The 15,641-nt window shown below is 38.9% G+C and overlaps 1 protein-coding gene across 11 annotated transcripts in view; it reads right to left on the bottom strand.

Annotated features, from left to right (window-relative positions):
* The window catches only part of PPP2R3B (protein phosphatase 2 regulatory subunit B''beta), a 95,379-nt gene that overhangs the window by 16,485 nt on the left and 63,253 nt on the right, over positions 1-15,641 (bottom strand). For 9 of the 11 annotated variants that reach the window (XM_005283266.5, XM_005283270.5, XM_065580806.1 and 6 more), the window contains 7 exons: positions 15,161-15,346; positions 13,619-13,722; positions 12,810-12,912; positions 11,394-11,468; positions 4,507-4,593; positions 3,873-4,029; positions 1,409-1,457 (listed from right to left, as the gene is read on the bottom strand). In XM_005283266.5, the coding sequence (XP_005283323.1) occupies positions 1,409-1,457; positions 3,873-4,029; positions 4,507-4,593; positions 11,394-11,468; positions 12,810-12,912; positions 13,619-13,722; positions 15,161-15,346 (761 nt within the window). The remainder of the gene's footprint in view (positions 1-1,408; positions 1,458-3,872; positions 4,030-4,506; positions 4,594-11,393; positions 11,469-12,809; positions 12,913-13,618; positions 13,723-15,160; positions 15,347-15,641) is intronic. The other 2 variants (XM_024104442.3, XM_065580809.1) reach the window with 1 other exon arrangement.

Genomic DNA, 15,641 nt, shown 5'->3' with positions numbered 1-15,641 from the left:
CAAAATCAGGATGGACAGTAACTTTACAGGTAATAAAAAGATTTAAAGCATAGAGGATTCCCCTCTGGACTCAGCTTCACAATTACAAAACAGAAATGAAACTACCTCTTTAGCATAGGAAAATTCACAAGCCAAAACAAAAAATAACCTAACTCATTTCCTTGCCCTACTTACAGTTTCTGTGGTTTTAATTGAATTATTCCAGGTATGGTTTTTGGGAGATAGTGTACTTGCTGGCTTTTCCCTCCATCCAGAGAGAGAACAACCCACAAAACAAATCCTTCCCCCCCAGATTTGAAAGTATCTTCTTTCCTCATTGGTCCTTCTGGTCAGGTACCAACTAGATAACTTGAACTGCTTAACCCTTTACAGCTAAGGCAATCCAGTACAGCTGCCAAGCATACATAAAGGTTGCTACCATTCCCCCTATATTCATGATATGCCCTAACCACCAGGCCATAGAGTCAGTCAGTATCTTTCTCTCCTGTTGGAGCTGTTTCACTTTGTGTAAATCAGTAGTTTTCAACTTGTGGACCCCTGTGGGTCTGCAGACAATGTCTAAATTTCCAAAATGGCCCACACTTCCATTCGCTATTTTGAAGCAGTCCCCATCACTGGTGTAAATAGTTACATATTCATTGGGCCAAAGAGAGTGCGCGAGAGGCAGAATCAGGCAGAGCAGGGACTTGAATCCTGGTCATCCATATCCCAAGTGAGCATTGGACTACTGGCTATTCTAGGGTGGTTCTCTCTTGTTTTTTAAACAAAAAAATCTGACAGGTCCAGTTTTCATTCTGAGGCAGAACTACATGTTAAAACCTCAGTTTTTCATGAAATTGAATTCTTGTTTTCTAGCCAGCCCTAGTCATCATAGCTATTCCATGAGACCGGAAATACAAATGACCATAAAAAAAATACTGAAGCTCCTATACGGTGTTGTCAAATGCACAAAGTACTCACACTTAAGATAAATTTTCTCTAACTTTAGTTATATTAACCTTATAACACTAGTAGAAAATTTCAAATGAAAATTTGAGTTTCCAACTGGAGTCCCTTTAAAGTTTTAAATTGGCAAACGGAAAGATAAAATAGCAGAGAAAGCCAGGATTGCTTTTCACTTTCCTCCCAACCCAAATTAGATTTTACAAAGTAATGGTCAACATTGCTTTACCTTATTTACCAAAATCAAAGACCTTTGCACAGAGTTCATTGTGCACCAGCAACACAAATTCCTGTTGAAACAGTGGATTTTAAACGTTGGAGTGACAGTGCTGAATCCTTGAAATTAGCTTTAGATTTTCAGCGGACCTCAACTGTTCTGTTCTAGGACTTCATTTTCAATTTTTCATAAACAAGACTGACCATTAATTTGGATTACCTATATTTAAATCAGCATATAAAAAGTTACCTTGTTACTGCTCCTGAAAATATCCTCTCTATCATCCTGTTTGATATAGCTGTGAAAGAGAAAAAATTATTAGAAGTATTTAAAGGTCATATTTTTGTTTTATATTGTGTTTAGCTGATTAAATATTTATTGAAAACCACCTAATTACATAAATATAGAGATATATAAAACAAAAGATTAGCTCTCATTAATCTTTGAGTGCCCATGGATGGGACCATTTGACATATACAGCCTCCAAAATTTGGTCCAAATGACTTTAAATTCTGACTTGAAGCACGAGTTCTAGGACAATAAATACACAGTATAATCCACTGCCTATTAGATCAGTATTTATTTAACAAGCATTGCCTTAACAAGTTAATCTTGCTTTCAAGGGTCTTTACATTTTAGAAGCCCTATAATTCATCAGCGTGCCAACCTGGAATTAGGAATTTTAATATACAAAGATAATACTTAACTAACTGACACACAGTTTTGAGATACATGTTTTTATTCTGTTACCAATTCTGGGGTTTTACTAAAGATGCTAGTTTGGTTAAATGATTGATCTTATTTGTGTAGTTTTATGGTGCTTTCTACCAGCATACTCCAAGTGTAATTTCACTACTAGAATATAAAACATATTACTAAGGAATTAATAGGCTTTAAGAGCTGTATGTTTTACAAAAGATACTTCTACATTTCAAAGTTTAATATTGGAAAAGAGAACCAGAATTGCATCGGATTAACCTAACCATCGAAACCTTTCATTTCAAAGTAAACCCCCCCACCAATGCTTCTGTAAAAGGCTAACTAGTCATACCTTGTCCTGTAGTATATATTTGTTTTTGCTATCACCAAACATTTCATAGATTCATAGATTATAAGGCTAGAAGGATCACTGTGATCATTGAAGTCTAACCTCCTGTATAACACTGGCTATAGGATTTCCTTGAATTAATTCCTGTTTGAACATATCTTGCAGAAAAACATTATGATGTTCTAAGGCAGTGGTTCTCAACTGGGGATACACAGAGGTCTTCCAGGGAGTACATTGACTCATCTAGATATTTGCCTAGTTTTACAACAGGTTACATGAAAAGCACTAGCGAAGACAGTACAAACTAAAATTTCATACAGACAATGACTTGTTTCTACTGCTCTATATACTGTAGGCTGAAATGCAAGTACAATATTTATATTCAATCGATTTTATAATATGGTAAACATGAGAAAGTAAGAATTTTTTCAGTAATAGTGTGCTGTGACATTTTTGTATTTATGTCTGATTTTGTAAGCAAGTAGTGTAAGTGAGATGAAACTTGGGTACACAAGACAAATCAGACTCCTGAAAGGGGTACAGTAGTCCAGAAAGGTTGAGAACCACTGTTCTAAGGGACACCAGCAACCTATTCACTATTTATTCCCAGAACTGGGAGACATTCAGCTAGTTTGCTTCAGGGGAAAAAAGGCATGATACAGCTGAAAGCTGAGATCATAAAAATTAGAGAGGGAAGAGACCTGTTAGGCTATCATATCAATACCCCCTTCCACGTCCATATTTTTCCTTGCAATGTGTATGAGTGCTTGGTCTAGTCTAATTTTAGACTGACAGCAACAAGGAGACGGCCACTCCCTGTGGGAGACAACTGCGCCGTTGAAGACATACCTTGCTTTACCACCTGCTTTTTAAGTTTAGGGCCAACATTTTCAAAATGTGTCTCCAAAAGTTAGGCTGTGAAGTCCATATTTAGGCACCTAATAGGTAGTACCTATTTTCAAGAGTGCTGAGCACGCAGTGTCTCCTTTTGATTTCAACTGAACTTAATGGGAATGGCAGACGTGCAGCAGTACTCAAGATCGATCCCTTCAACCTGCTTGCACCCATATTTCCTACTGTTCATGTTTAAACAGCTGTTACTTTTTCTTCCTGTTAAGAATGAAGAGGGAGTCATCTATAATATGTGATCAAACTTGCTTTTGCCTTCGCTGGTTTGTTGGTTCAAATGATCGTGACCAGCAGAAAAACATAGAAGTGTTCTCCTTCCTGAATGAAATATTGACTAAAAAGTAGTTAGATTTGAGTAGAAGCAACCCTAGGGAAAAATATTTCCCTTCTGTAGGGCAATCAGAATGATGTCCCAGATCTTTTTCACTATGTGGGAGAGCAGGGCATATCAGATTTTGTTTGTAAGTGAACTTTCCAATCATGAGAGGAATGATTCCTTAAGATAACAATAGATGCACAGCCTCTGACAAAGTACTTCCAGAGCAGCTGTAAGATGTAAAGAGATATTTAAATTAGGCTCTTGGACAAATGTGCAGGATTACTGAATCCAAAACCACAGTAGAATTTGTGAATGCAGAACAGCGTGTAGCTGCTAGATATTCTTATAACTGCATATGAAGTGTGGTATAGCTTTTCAGTTAACTTTTACTTATGTTCTTAAAGTTAGACTGCTAAAAGTTGTTCCGTGTGTCATACCATGATCATTATGCCGGGCTAAATCCTTTGGATCAATATAGAGGTCATGGTCTGTATCCAGCTCCCAAAATTTGCAATAGATGACATAGAAGTGCTCATAAGAGAAGTACTCTGTCAGCTGGTTAATATCCGCTTCTTCCTCCAATAATGCCACATTCTATTATCAGGAAAAAGAAAATCTCATTAAAGAACCTGCAAGATGCCTGTTGGTCACAGCAGCAACTGGAAGGATAAGTGAAAGTTCTCATATCATCAATGAGTGTCACTCATCTTAAAATAATTCCACTGAAAAACTGTTAATCTTCAAAGACCTTATGCACCATATAGCATGCTAAGAGCAGATTTTAATAAACTGAGTTGAAAGCTAAGGTGCCAGAGAAAGCTGCATAGTAAGGACAGCCAACTTACTGCTAAGTGAGAGACAAATATAGCTCTGAACAACACAGTAATCTAAATTGAAACAGTCTTGTATTAATAATTGCTCCCTTGAGAATCAATGCACTTTAGTCTTCATTGATCTGGGAAGAAGCAAGAACAAATACCATCTTTACTTATGCCCTTTTAAGTATTTAACTTAATAAAGCTTTTAAATGAGCAGAAGTTATATCTACCTTGCAAAGTTTTACATAAATACCTGCAAAAAGCTGCTTTTCCTGAGTTCATTACACGTGATTCTTCCAGACCAAGACCTATTTACTGTATAAAATATCCTTTGTATAACCTGCAAGAGACAGACAAGTTGAAAGTCTACTTTTAACTACCTGAACTAAACACCGTATTGTTCCAAGTCTTGGTTAAGAGTTTAAAAATAACTGGGTACAAATGCAAACAAAAATATGAAATAAGGTTCTGCAGTCTACTGCTGTGTTCACTTCCCATTGTTTATTACTATTGCTCAATCTGCAGTATTTGGTCATCATTACCCTCGGAGTCTATCTTCCTCCTCTCTCCATCTGTTGAGGCCTGGGTCCATTCCTTTCCCCCCCCTCTCCCTTGTCTTAGTGAGCTCATCCTCCTATTGTTTCAGATACTACCTTTCCAGACATTACTTCCAACTCTCTCTCTACTAAATCTACAGATATCACTTAGACATCCTTCAGGTGTCAATATCTTCAATTCAGTGCCACAAAGCCATACGTATTTCCCCCTAATCCCTCTCCAGCTGTCTATCTGTACTGATAACTCCAGCACCTTCTGTTCTGCCAACATTCTTTTCATATTCAGTCTTGACAAATTCTGCTACTTCTGCATTACCAAAATCCATTCTTTACCTCACTATTCCCATTGCTAAAAAACCCTGGAAAAACCTTAAAATTGTCCATGTCCAGGCTTCTCTTGCCTCAACTACTGTAACTTTATCCCTGATCAACTTTCGCACCTCTGTCCAATTTATTCAAGAACCCCATTGCAGATATCCCCTTCCTCTCTAATTACTCCCACCAACTCATTTCATATATCCCTCTCTGGGTTTCTGCCTTTTACTCCATCACATTCAAAACCTCCCCCACTACATCCACAACAGCCTCCTTCCTCATGCTTGCCAACCACCTTTTCCCTTCCAAATCCAGTCTTCAGATCTAGTACATCCAAGATACTAGTTCTACCCACAGCAAGGATTCTATTGATGATGTAAATTCATGTCTTAATTTTACAAATGTAAGGGTTATCACTTATCCATTACGCCATCCATGTATATAGTGCTTTAAACATAAGACAATATTTCAGCTCTCCAGGATCTTAAAAATCTAAATTAGGAAACACAAAACTTGTTTATCTATTTACACTGAAAATTTAGGTTTGAAAAATGTGTAACATATTTCCTGGTTCAAAGAGTTTACAATTTAAGCTAAGCAAGATAAAGACAGGATATGGAAGAGTAGGTCAGGAAAAGAATGTGGTAAGAGAATTATTTGAGAAAAGGTAAGAAGGAAAAGTTGGTTAGATACTATAAAGTACATGTATCATCCACTTTATACTTTTAAAGTAAGAACAGTCTTAGAAGCCTACTGTAAAAAAGGTTCAGTCCAAAGAATGAGATTTTTATTTCAGACTACACTATTAAAAACATTACCTATCTGGCAATGAAACTCGAAGTTCCAAGTTATAAATCCATCTGTTACTAAAATAAAGGGATGTCAAAAAACCCTATGAAGCAGTCCATCATACTTCCATATCAAAATGAAATTGGCTTTGAGTTATGAGTAAAGGGTATTAAGGGAGTTACTGATATTTTAATCATGAAATTTTACATACATATTATATATATATATATACACACACACATATATACACATATACATAGCTAGATAGAGAGATAGTTAAAGCTGCAGCACACAGCGAGCTCTGCTGCTCTTACTTTGAATAGGAACAGCTGGTTTGATAAGCCTAGGAAGGGGAATGGCCTATCTTACTTCTGAAACTTAATTAGTTCAGTCTTAATTGTGTGTTTAGGGACAGCCCATTTTTGGCTTAAACTACAAAGCAATTTTTTTCTGCCAAAGTTTTGCCTTAGCTTTGCAGTTTAATCCATCTGGACATCATTACCTCATCTGTTACACATCTAACCTAATTGCCTTCTATGATGAGATAACTGGCTCTGTGGATGAGGGGAAAGCAGTGGATGTGTTATTCCTTGACTTTAGCAAAGCTTTTGATACGGTCTCCCACAGTATTCTTGCCGCCAAGTTAAAGAAGTATGGGCTGGATGAATGGACTGTAAGGTGGATAGAAAGCTGGCTAGATCGTCGGGCTCAACGGGTAGTGATCAATGGCTCCATGTCTAATTAGCAGCCGGTTTCAAGCGGAGTGCCCCAAGGGTCGGTCCTGGGGTCGGTTTTGTTTAATATCTTTATTAATGACCTGGAGGATGGTGTGGATTGCACTCTCAGCAAGTTTGCAGATGACACTAAACTGGGAGGCGAGGTAGATACACTGGAGGGTAGGGAACGGATACAGAGGGACCTAGACAAATTAGAGGATTGGGCCATAAAAAAAAAAAAAAAAAAAAAAAAACCTGATGAGGTTCAACAAGGACAAGTGCAGAGTCCTGCACTTAGGACAGAAGAATCCTATGCAACGCTACAGACTAGGGACTGTATGGCTAGGTAGCAGCTCTGCAGAAAAGGACCTAGGGGTCACAGTGGACGAGAAGCTGGATATGAGTCAACAGTGTGCTCTTGTCGCCAAGAAGGCTAACAGCATTTTGGGCTGTATAAGTAGGGGCATTGACAGCAGATCGAGGGACGTGATCGTTCCCCTTTATTAGACATTGGTGAGGCCTCATCTGGAGTATTGTGTCCAGTTTTGGGCCCCACACTACAAGAAGGATGTGGAAAAATTGGAAAGAGTCCAGCGGAGGGCAACAAAAATGATTAGGGGTCTGGAGCACATGACTTATGAGGAGAGGCTGAGGGAACTGGGATTGTTTAGTCTCCAGAAGAGAAGAATGAGGGGGGATTTGATAGCTGCTTTCAACTACCTGAAGGGGGGTTCCAAAGAGGATGGAGCTCTGCTGTTCTCAGTGGTGGCAGATGACAGAATAAGGAGCAATGGTCTCAAGTTGCAGTGGGGGAGGTCTAGGTTGGATATTAGGAAACACTATTTTACTAGGAGGGTGGTGAAGCACTGGAATGTGTTACCTAGGGAGGTGGTGGAATCTCCTTCCTTGGAGGTTTTTAAGGCCCGGCTTGACAAAGCCCTGGCTGAGATGATTTAGTTGGGAATTGGTCCTGCTTTGAGCAGGTGGTTGGACTAGATGACCTCCTGAGGTCCCTTCCAACCCTGATATCTATGATAACTGGTCTAAAAAAACAATGTTTGCTAGAGACAACTGGACAAGTCTTAAAATCTGGGTCTCTAAAACAAACCAGAGCAGAGAATGAGTAAATAGTTTGAGACTGGTTTCATTTACTATGCTCAAAAAGTCACTTGCTGCTGTACATTTTTTTTTTGATTGTGGGAAGGAAAACTTGTGCAAAATAAACATGAAACTGTTGAAATTCTAGAGATATGTTTAATTCCTATGGAAGTTGCCTACACAACTCTTGTATCAGTACAAATACTGTTTCTACAGATTAGCTTTCTATTAGCCTAAAAATTATGTATCAGACCTTATACTAGACTGAGGGCAATTATTTTAAACCTCTGGCCAGCAGCTGGGTCTGCCTCCCTCTGAAGTACTAGGTAAGAGCAGAAGTGGAAGTGCAGCAGCAATTAGATTTCAATATTTTATAGTAAATTGGTGAGAGAACCCACTAAAAACTCTAACCTACAACTTTAATTATGTGAAGACAACATCCTCCAGACACAGCTTCCACCGAGCAGTAGGATCACTAAAGCTTCAAGTAGTTTCTTAAACAACTCCCATTCAGAATACACTTAAATACAATACTTAACTAAAAGGGAGATCAACTGATCTATTTGTTATCTTTCAGATAATTACAGGGCTTAATTTCTTTAGAAATCTGTAGTGGTCAGCAGATGCTCTTTCTTCTAAACAGGAACAACAGTGTAGATAGTTTTCTTTAAATTCTTTAATTAGTGGACTGGTGTTACAGTTCCCTTTTCAGAGAGAATATTCATAGCAGTTTGGGCTTCTTTTCTATGAGAAGTTCTTTTAGGGGAAAAAGTAAGTAGTGGAAATTTCATTAGCTATCCCTACTGGCCAACTGCTAAGATGAATTTGTCAAATGTTATTTCAACCCAGGCCTCCCTAAGTAAATATGTTCCTTAGCTAAAGAAAGGATTGGGGGATGAGAGGATTTAGCTGCTGCAGCCCTCAGAAGGAACAGCAGTTTTTCCACAATTCAGACAAACCAGGCTCCAATACAGTTACTTAAGAAAGATCCCCACAGTTGACATATTTCCTTCTTTCTCCCCTTGCTTCCACCATATCTTTTGAGAAATAATTCATCTAGGAATTGCTATGGCCTCACTGGTAAGAGGCAAAAACTAGTATCATCAGCTCTTAGCAAGAAAAACCCAGCAAACAATTACAGTGTCATCAACTCTCATTAATTTATTGTGAGTCCCACAACTTTGCCATCTGTTGGAGGAGCTCTTGTGATGACATGAAGAGTTCGCCTCGTGTGACTTGGGAGCAGGTGCCTGCACCAACTCCCCACTGCACCATCCTCCAAGCTCTTCTTGCCACTCACCCACCTTGGCAGTCTTCTTGTGGGGACCTGATTGTTTTGATCCACCCCTCCCTGCTGCAGGCTTCTGGAGGTGACTGACTGACCTGCATCCCCATCTTTTTTGGCAGGCTAGCATGGGGGCGGTTCTTTCCTCATGCTAGACTGCATAAGCTGGCTCAGAAGTAGAACGCTCAACCCCCTAGAGCAGGCTATCCCTCTGAAGGTAATCCATTATGGACAAGGGGAACACCCACCCACCACAGCACTCAGAAAAGGCTTTTGCCAGGGACCTGCCAGGAGGCCCCTGCCTCCTATACATTAGGTGTCAACTGGGGAGGAATCCCTTTCTCCCCCGCACACCCCTGCCGCCTCAACTTATGAAAGGTAAAACTGAGCCCTCATGCCCCCTCCCACTTCACCCCACTACTATGCAGATAAATCTGAGCCCTCTACCCCCCCCCCCCCATCCCCTGCTGCTCTGGGGTGCAGCACATTGTTTTGTTGAGGCATTTTGATATACCAGGTCTGCAATGGCTACACACTTCCTCTCTCAGCAGCTTGAAGCAGTACTGGCCCTCATTGCTCAACCCCCAACAGCACCTCCACACTGCCTTTCCGCAGGGCTTCTCCTGACCAGGAGTTAGAGGGTGGGGGTATGGTATTAAGATTTCAGCATATTCCCCTACATCCTCCAATCCTGAGAGCTTCCTGCAGGAGAGAACAGGAGCAGCAGCAGGCACACAAGGTAGGGGGGCACCAACAGACTTTTGGAGGGTGTGGGGGAGGAAGAGGATAATAGTAGCAGCTAACTTTTGAGAGAGAAGTAAAGTTTCATGAAGCCCCAGGTGCAACCCTTCCTTGTTGGTGAGAAAGTCACTAATGTCGCCCACATGATGTCTCCCGTCCACATTCCCAAGTAGTGGCAGGTGACTATATTGAGGAGATTGACTTTTTCACATCGATGAGAAATGTTACACATGGAGCTGTGCAAATTTTGGCAGTTAAGGGAGCAGGTGGCTGTCTTGGACTGGGAAGGCAAGAGCTAGGGAGTGGAACACCACCACCTGCTCCAAAACTGCATAAAGCCAAGAGTAACTGCAAATGGGAACAAAGTCGTCTTACTTTTGCTAAATATGCAAGAGTTTGCACTACAGTGCTTCTAAAACACACTGCAAGTAGGCAGTGGGGTTCAAAAATCAGAGTAGACTGAACCCCGCAATTTAATCTTCTTAAAGAATCTCTTAATTTTTAGGCCAATCATTATTTTGGGGGTTGATCCATGATTTTTGAACTCTTGGGGCTGGCAATACTACTATTGGTCTGTTGGCAATGTCTATTGGAGTGGAGAGGATGAACCTGAAGACCTTCAACTCTGGACTAGAGTATGAAAGGTGCAGAACCAAAGTTAATGTCTCAAAAGAAAGACTTCCAGATTAAATTTGTGTTACAGCCAACTGTAGCTTATGTATACTGAATTAATGGCCTTAATTTAGTTCCCAGAGGATGCTTGTTAAACCCAGTCACTGATGCTTGCTGGAAATATATATATTTTAAATGGAATGCCCTTTGGAGGGATCTCAGACTCTGAAGATTAAAGGACCGAATGAGCACAGAGTCTGAAGCAACATAATCTCTAGAGTTTGTTAAGTCCAGATCAGTAGTTGAGGGAAATTGATAGAACAGTTAACTGCTATTCATATAGCAGTTTGTGGACAGAAAGATAACTTTAGTCACAGGAGCCTAGAGCTGCAGATCTGGAACTTTTCATGTATACAATGTTCAATTAAAGGAAAAATCCTTGAACTGGGAAGGTGCAAGTAGCTAAAAAAAGGTTTAAATTCTATCATGATCTCTTTACAATTCCCTAATATTGTGGAGAGCTTATATATTATCTACTTGATAAATCTGAACTTGAAATAAAGCAGAAGTCACTTTAAACTTTTAGGCTTTTTTCATTACGAAGTCCAAACCAGGGTCAGTATTCTAACCAGCCATACATTGAAAACCATTGAAAATAAGCATCCAAGTTAAATAAGTAATTTGCTCTTCAGCAGAAATACATAAACATGTTCCACACAAACCATCTCCATTCAGTATTCCTCATTTCAACTGTTATTCAGTAAGCTCTTCTAACACCCTAAAGTATAAAGAAACCTTACAACTATCAGTTGCAATGACAGATGCTCTTCCTCCCACTACTGTGTCTCCTGAAGATTTGAATATACTCAGTATCATGCACTAGAAGCCTGGAAAGTTGAGATCAGCAGAATACTTGTCTCTGGAGATAAATCCATTGTGAAAAGGATGGTTTTACATATTTCAATTGACCTATTAACTAACAGTTAAATTGTATAAACAAAGTAATTTTTCTAAATAAAGCACTTACTGTGGTAATGTAACGAGAATGAAATTCGGATGCTTCTTTTAAAAATGATAGGCCAGGATGACTATTCACCACATCCTATAAAGAGAGGGGAAGAAATGGAGTGCCAATTGGTACCCATTCTCACCCTGGGTATCAACTCATTAATGCAGAATACTACCTCCAATTCCTTGAAAGAGCCATTCCAAATTCAATTGCTAAGCAAAGCAACCATTATTAAATAAAACTTCATTTGTAGAGTGCCTCACGTAAACATCCCATGGTGATGTATGTTTCCAAAATAATCCGGCTTTTAAAAGCCATTTAACATGAGCTTTTTCTTAACTGTAATAGGGAGATTTCAGAAATAATAGGCAGAGGTGTGCAAATTATATGTTCTGGACAGGGGAAGAAAAAAACCCCACAAAAACAAAACAAAAAAAAAACCCATTTTCCTGGTGTCGATGGGGCTTGATACATGTAACTAGTAAGAAACAGCATTACTGAAAAATTACAGATGCTTTCCCATTATAAATGAAGAAACTCTATAAAACCACGTGGAAGTACACTACAGATAGTGATAGTCCAACAGGCAAGTTTGCTTTTCGTCATTCATTAGCAATACACTAAGACCTGTGGCAGTCCAAAAAGAGATTCAACTGCCATTTTTCTTCTTTTCCCGCTCCAATAACTTCCCAGAAACCTGAGCACATCCTTAGCACTACTATGTCAATCACGAGTTGTCATTCTTAAGGTTAAATAGGTTCTGAAACATTAGTCAGTCAAAATCAAACATCAATTAAGAGCTACTGTAGGATGTGTAGGGTTTTTTCTTTTCAATTTCTTCCCTTCATAAAAGTAGGTTATAAATATCTGTAACTGTAAAATGACTTGTAATAATTTAAATTCATTAGTAGGTCAGTTGACCACACAAGTTGAATGCACTAAATATCAGTCATCTTTTTATTCATTCTCTTTACTAGAATTATTCTATCAGTTAGGTTTCAGAGGGGTAGCTGTGTTAGTCTGTATCAGTAAATTTTTCAATCCACTTTGATTGAATTGGCCTCGTTAGCACTACAAAAAGTAATTTTCCCTCTGTTGATATTCACCCTTTCTTGTCAGCTGTTGGGCATGGACTACATCCACCCCAATTGAATTGGCCTCGTTAGCACTGACCCCGCCCCCCCACTTGGTAAGGCAACTCCCATATTTTCATGTGCTGTATATTTATACCTGCTTACTGTATTTTCCACTCCATGCATCTGATGAAGTGAGTGGAAAGCTTATGCCCAAATAAATTTGTTAGTCTCTAAGGTGTCACAAGGACTCCTCGTTGCATCTATCAGTTAGGAAATTAAAGTTGCTCTGGTACATCTATTCTTTTGTTTAGCTTTGGAAGATACAAAGAGGTCATGATTAATTTAAATTGCTATTTACTTGTAAAAATGGAATGAAGTCTTCTTGCACCAAGTAGTTGCATCCAGGGTTCATCAGAAGATGAACAAACTTTGCCGCATCATCATGACAGGTCTGTAGTATTCTGAAATGCAAATATAAAATGAATTTGCATCATAAAACTTTTCTACTCCATTCAGAGAGGAAAAATGCTCATACTTGCGTTAGGAAGTTCTACAGCAGGACTTATGAAAAAAGCTGCAGTCTATCCCAACTCACTGATGTAACGTGAGCACCTAAAGAATTAGTTACCATAATATAAAGGCAGGCATGTGGTCACAATTTCTTCTACCTACTAGTGAGCTTACACAGCTCTAAGCATTGCACTGGCCAATAATCCCGTATTGCTTCCTCTCATATTAGACTTTAGGCATAATTTACATTAAATTATCTATAGTGTACCTGTTCCCAGCAGTGGAGTAGTCAAATGAGAGGACAGTTTGAAATCAAGACCATAGTTCTTTCTCTGGAATCAGTGAGACTAGAAAGGGCTAGGAAGGAGAAGTATCTGCCCATAACCGTTGACATATTCCTGCAAATTAGGACCACACTTCTCAAAACCTTACACAGTTGGGACCACTAGGAACTTGTCATTAACCACACCACATTATATATCTTTACACAGCAAATATCAAGATTTTAAACTGTACACTAATTTTTTTTTTACCAAGTCCACTCTGTGTTGGACTACATAAAGGGGTTTTGTTTGTTTGCAGGCTGGATCACATTCATAGCTTAAAATATTACATTTAAATTAAGAAATACAGTACCTCAAAACGCAACCTACTTACTTTCGCCACATTGCAACAAATTTATGAACTGAGACGCATCCTGTTCGTTCTCCCCCAGCACAATAAAACAAGGGACCTTTCCAGTAAAGTGGGCATTCACAGGCCTGGAATTAAGTTGCAGAACAATGCAGACAGTCAGTTTATTGATTACTTATCTGAGTGTTACTCCCTCTCAAAACACTAGCATAAAATGAAACCTTGCTAGTGTAGTTGTAAGGCAGCATTATGGGAGAACAGGACAGATACTTGTTTCGTTGCACACCCTCTTACGGAACTACAGTGAACATAAGTATTTAAAGCAATTTCTGGAAGATTTGGTTTATTGACTGGTAACCTTTAATTTGACCAACAAATTTATTAGAGCATAAGCTTTCGTGGACTACAGCCCACTTCTTCGGATGCATGAAGTGGGCTGTAGTCCACGAAAGCTTATGCTCTAATAAATTTGTTAGTCTCTAAGGTGCCACAAGTACGCCTGTTCTTTTTGCGGATACAGACTAACACGGCTGCTACTCTGAAACCTTTAATTTGACCAACAGCTTTAGTCTCTACTGTACTGCACAACAAGGTAGACTTTCACAGTAAATAAAAGAAATTAAGGGGAAAAGTCATTTCCATTTATTCTTTTTTTCCCCACAGTTGGGAAACATTTTTCCACTTGTACTTCTAAAAAAATGGGAGATTCACATATGAAGTCAAGCATATGTTTACTGTAAGCAGTTACAGTTAGTGTATATATGTTCCAGTGTTAGCCCTAGCCTACTATGGAAAGATATACGAAGTGATCAATACCCTTGAAAACAAAATATTTATTGTTTCAATATTATAAGGAGAAAATATGAAATTCCTCCAACCCAATTTGCTATGTATGTTATACAGAAGCAAAACAAGTCAGTCTTTTTAGATTGATAAACCCCATATTCTGACATGGCAATAAATCTAGTGACTACAGAAGGACTAAGAAAAAACCCTCCAAAAAAACAAAGCCATTGTGGATTTGAAGTTTTAATAATGCAAGTCCATGACTTTTTCCTATCTAAGGTGAGAAAGTTATCTAGTTTCTTTGTTTTTAGATGAGTAACTGGTTTAATTGTAGAGTTCTACATAGACATATTTGGAGTGATAACTCAAAATTCTAATTTTGCACCGTGTAAGTAAACCAACAGCAATGCACTTAAAACATCTGCAGTAGTACAATTGATTACTATGAAGCACACGGCCAAATTTTGCACTGAGACAATGCTATCCCACTGACATCTCTGGGACTGCACAACATAACTCAAAGAGAATTTGGTTGCTTGAGTTTCTGATGTTGACATTTATGGGCTCTCCCCAAAACCCACTAAGGTTAATGTAAAGACTCCCATTGACTTTAATGGGCTATGGATCAGGCCCCATATTCACTTAAATTTGACTGGTATGGTCTTTACTTAACTTTTTGGAATTTTATTCCTATCACACAACAGATAACATAGGAAAACCATTATTTGTTTCCTTTTTGTACGTTAGTATACAGGAATTAGACACCCAGTAAATCCTCACCTTTGCAACTTTGCCCATGTCTTCTAATCTTGCTCTCTCATTTGGAAACTGAGAGAAAGTTCTTTCTATTTTGGCAATCACTGCATCTATATTCACTTTTTCTTTTGGACATCCTCGGGGAAAATAAAATGTTGGAATGGTTTGGCTCAGTGATGGCGGCAAAGGTTCTTCTTTCTTTGTCTGAACCTAAATGGATAAATACATTTGACATAGTGAGGTCTATTAACTGTATGCCATACAATCCTCCTTAGAATGAAACTGAAAAGCCTTTATCCTGTTTTGTATTAACTACTGTAACACACATTCCTACACAAAATCATTACATATGATGGAATAAGCTAGGGGTAGGCAACCTATGGCACACATGCCAAAGGCAGCATGCGAGCGGATTTTCAGTGGCACTCACACTGGCCAAGTCCTGGCCACCGGTCCGGGGGGCTCTGCATTTTAATTTAATTTTAAATGAAGCTTCTTAAACATT

The sequence above is a fragment of the Chrysemys picta genome, chromosome 1 (assembly GCF_011386835.1).
Source record: "Chrysemys picta bellii isolate R12L10 chromosome 1, ASM1138683v2, whole genome shotgun sequence".
NCBI classification, from domain to species: Eukaryota; Metazoa; Chordata; order Testudines; family Emydidae; genus Chrysemys; species Chrysemys picta.
Note: the sequence above shows the minus strand (reverse complement) of the source record. Positions and strands in the feature narration are given on the sequence as shown.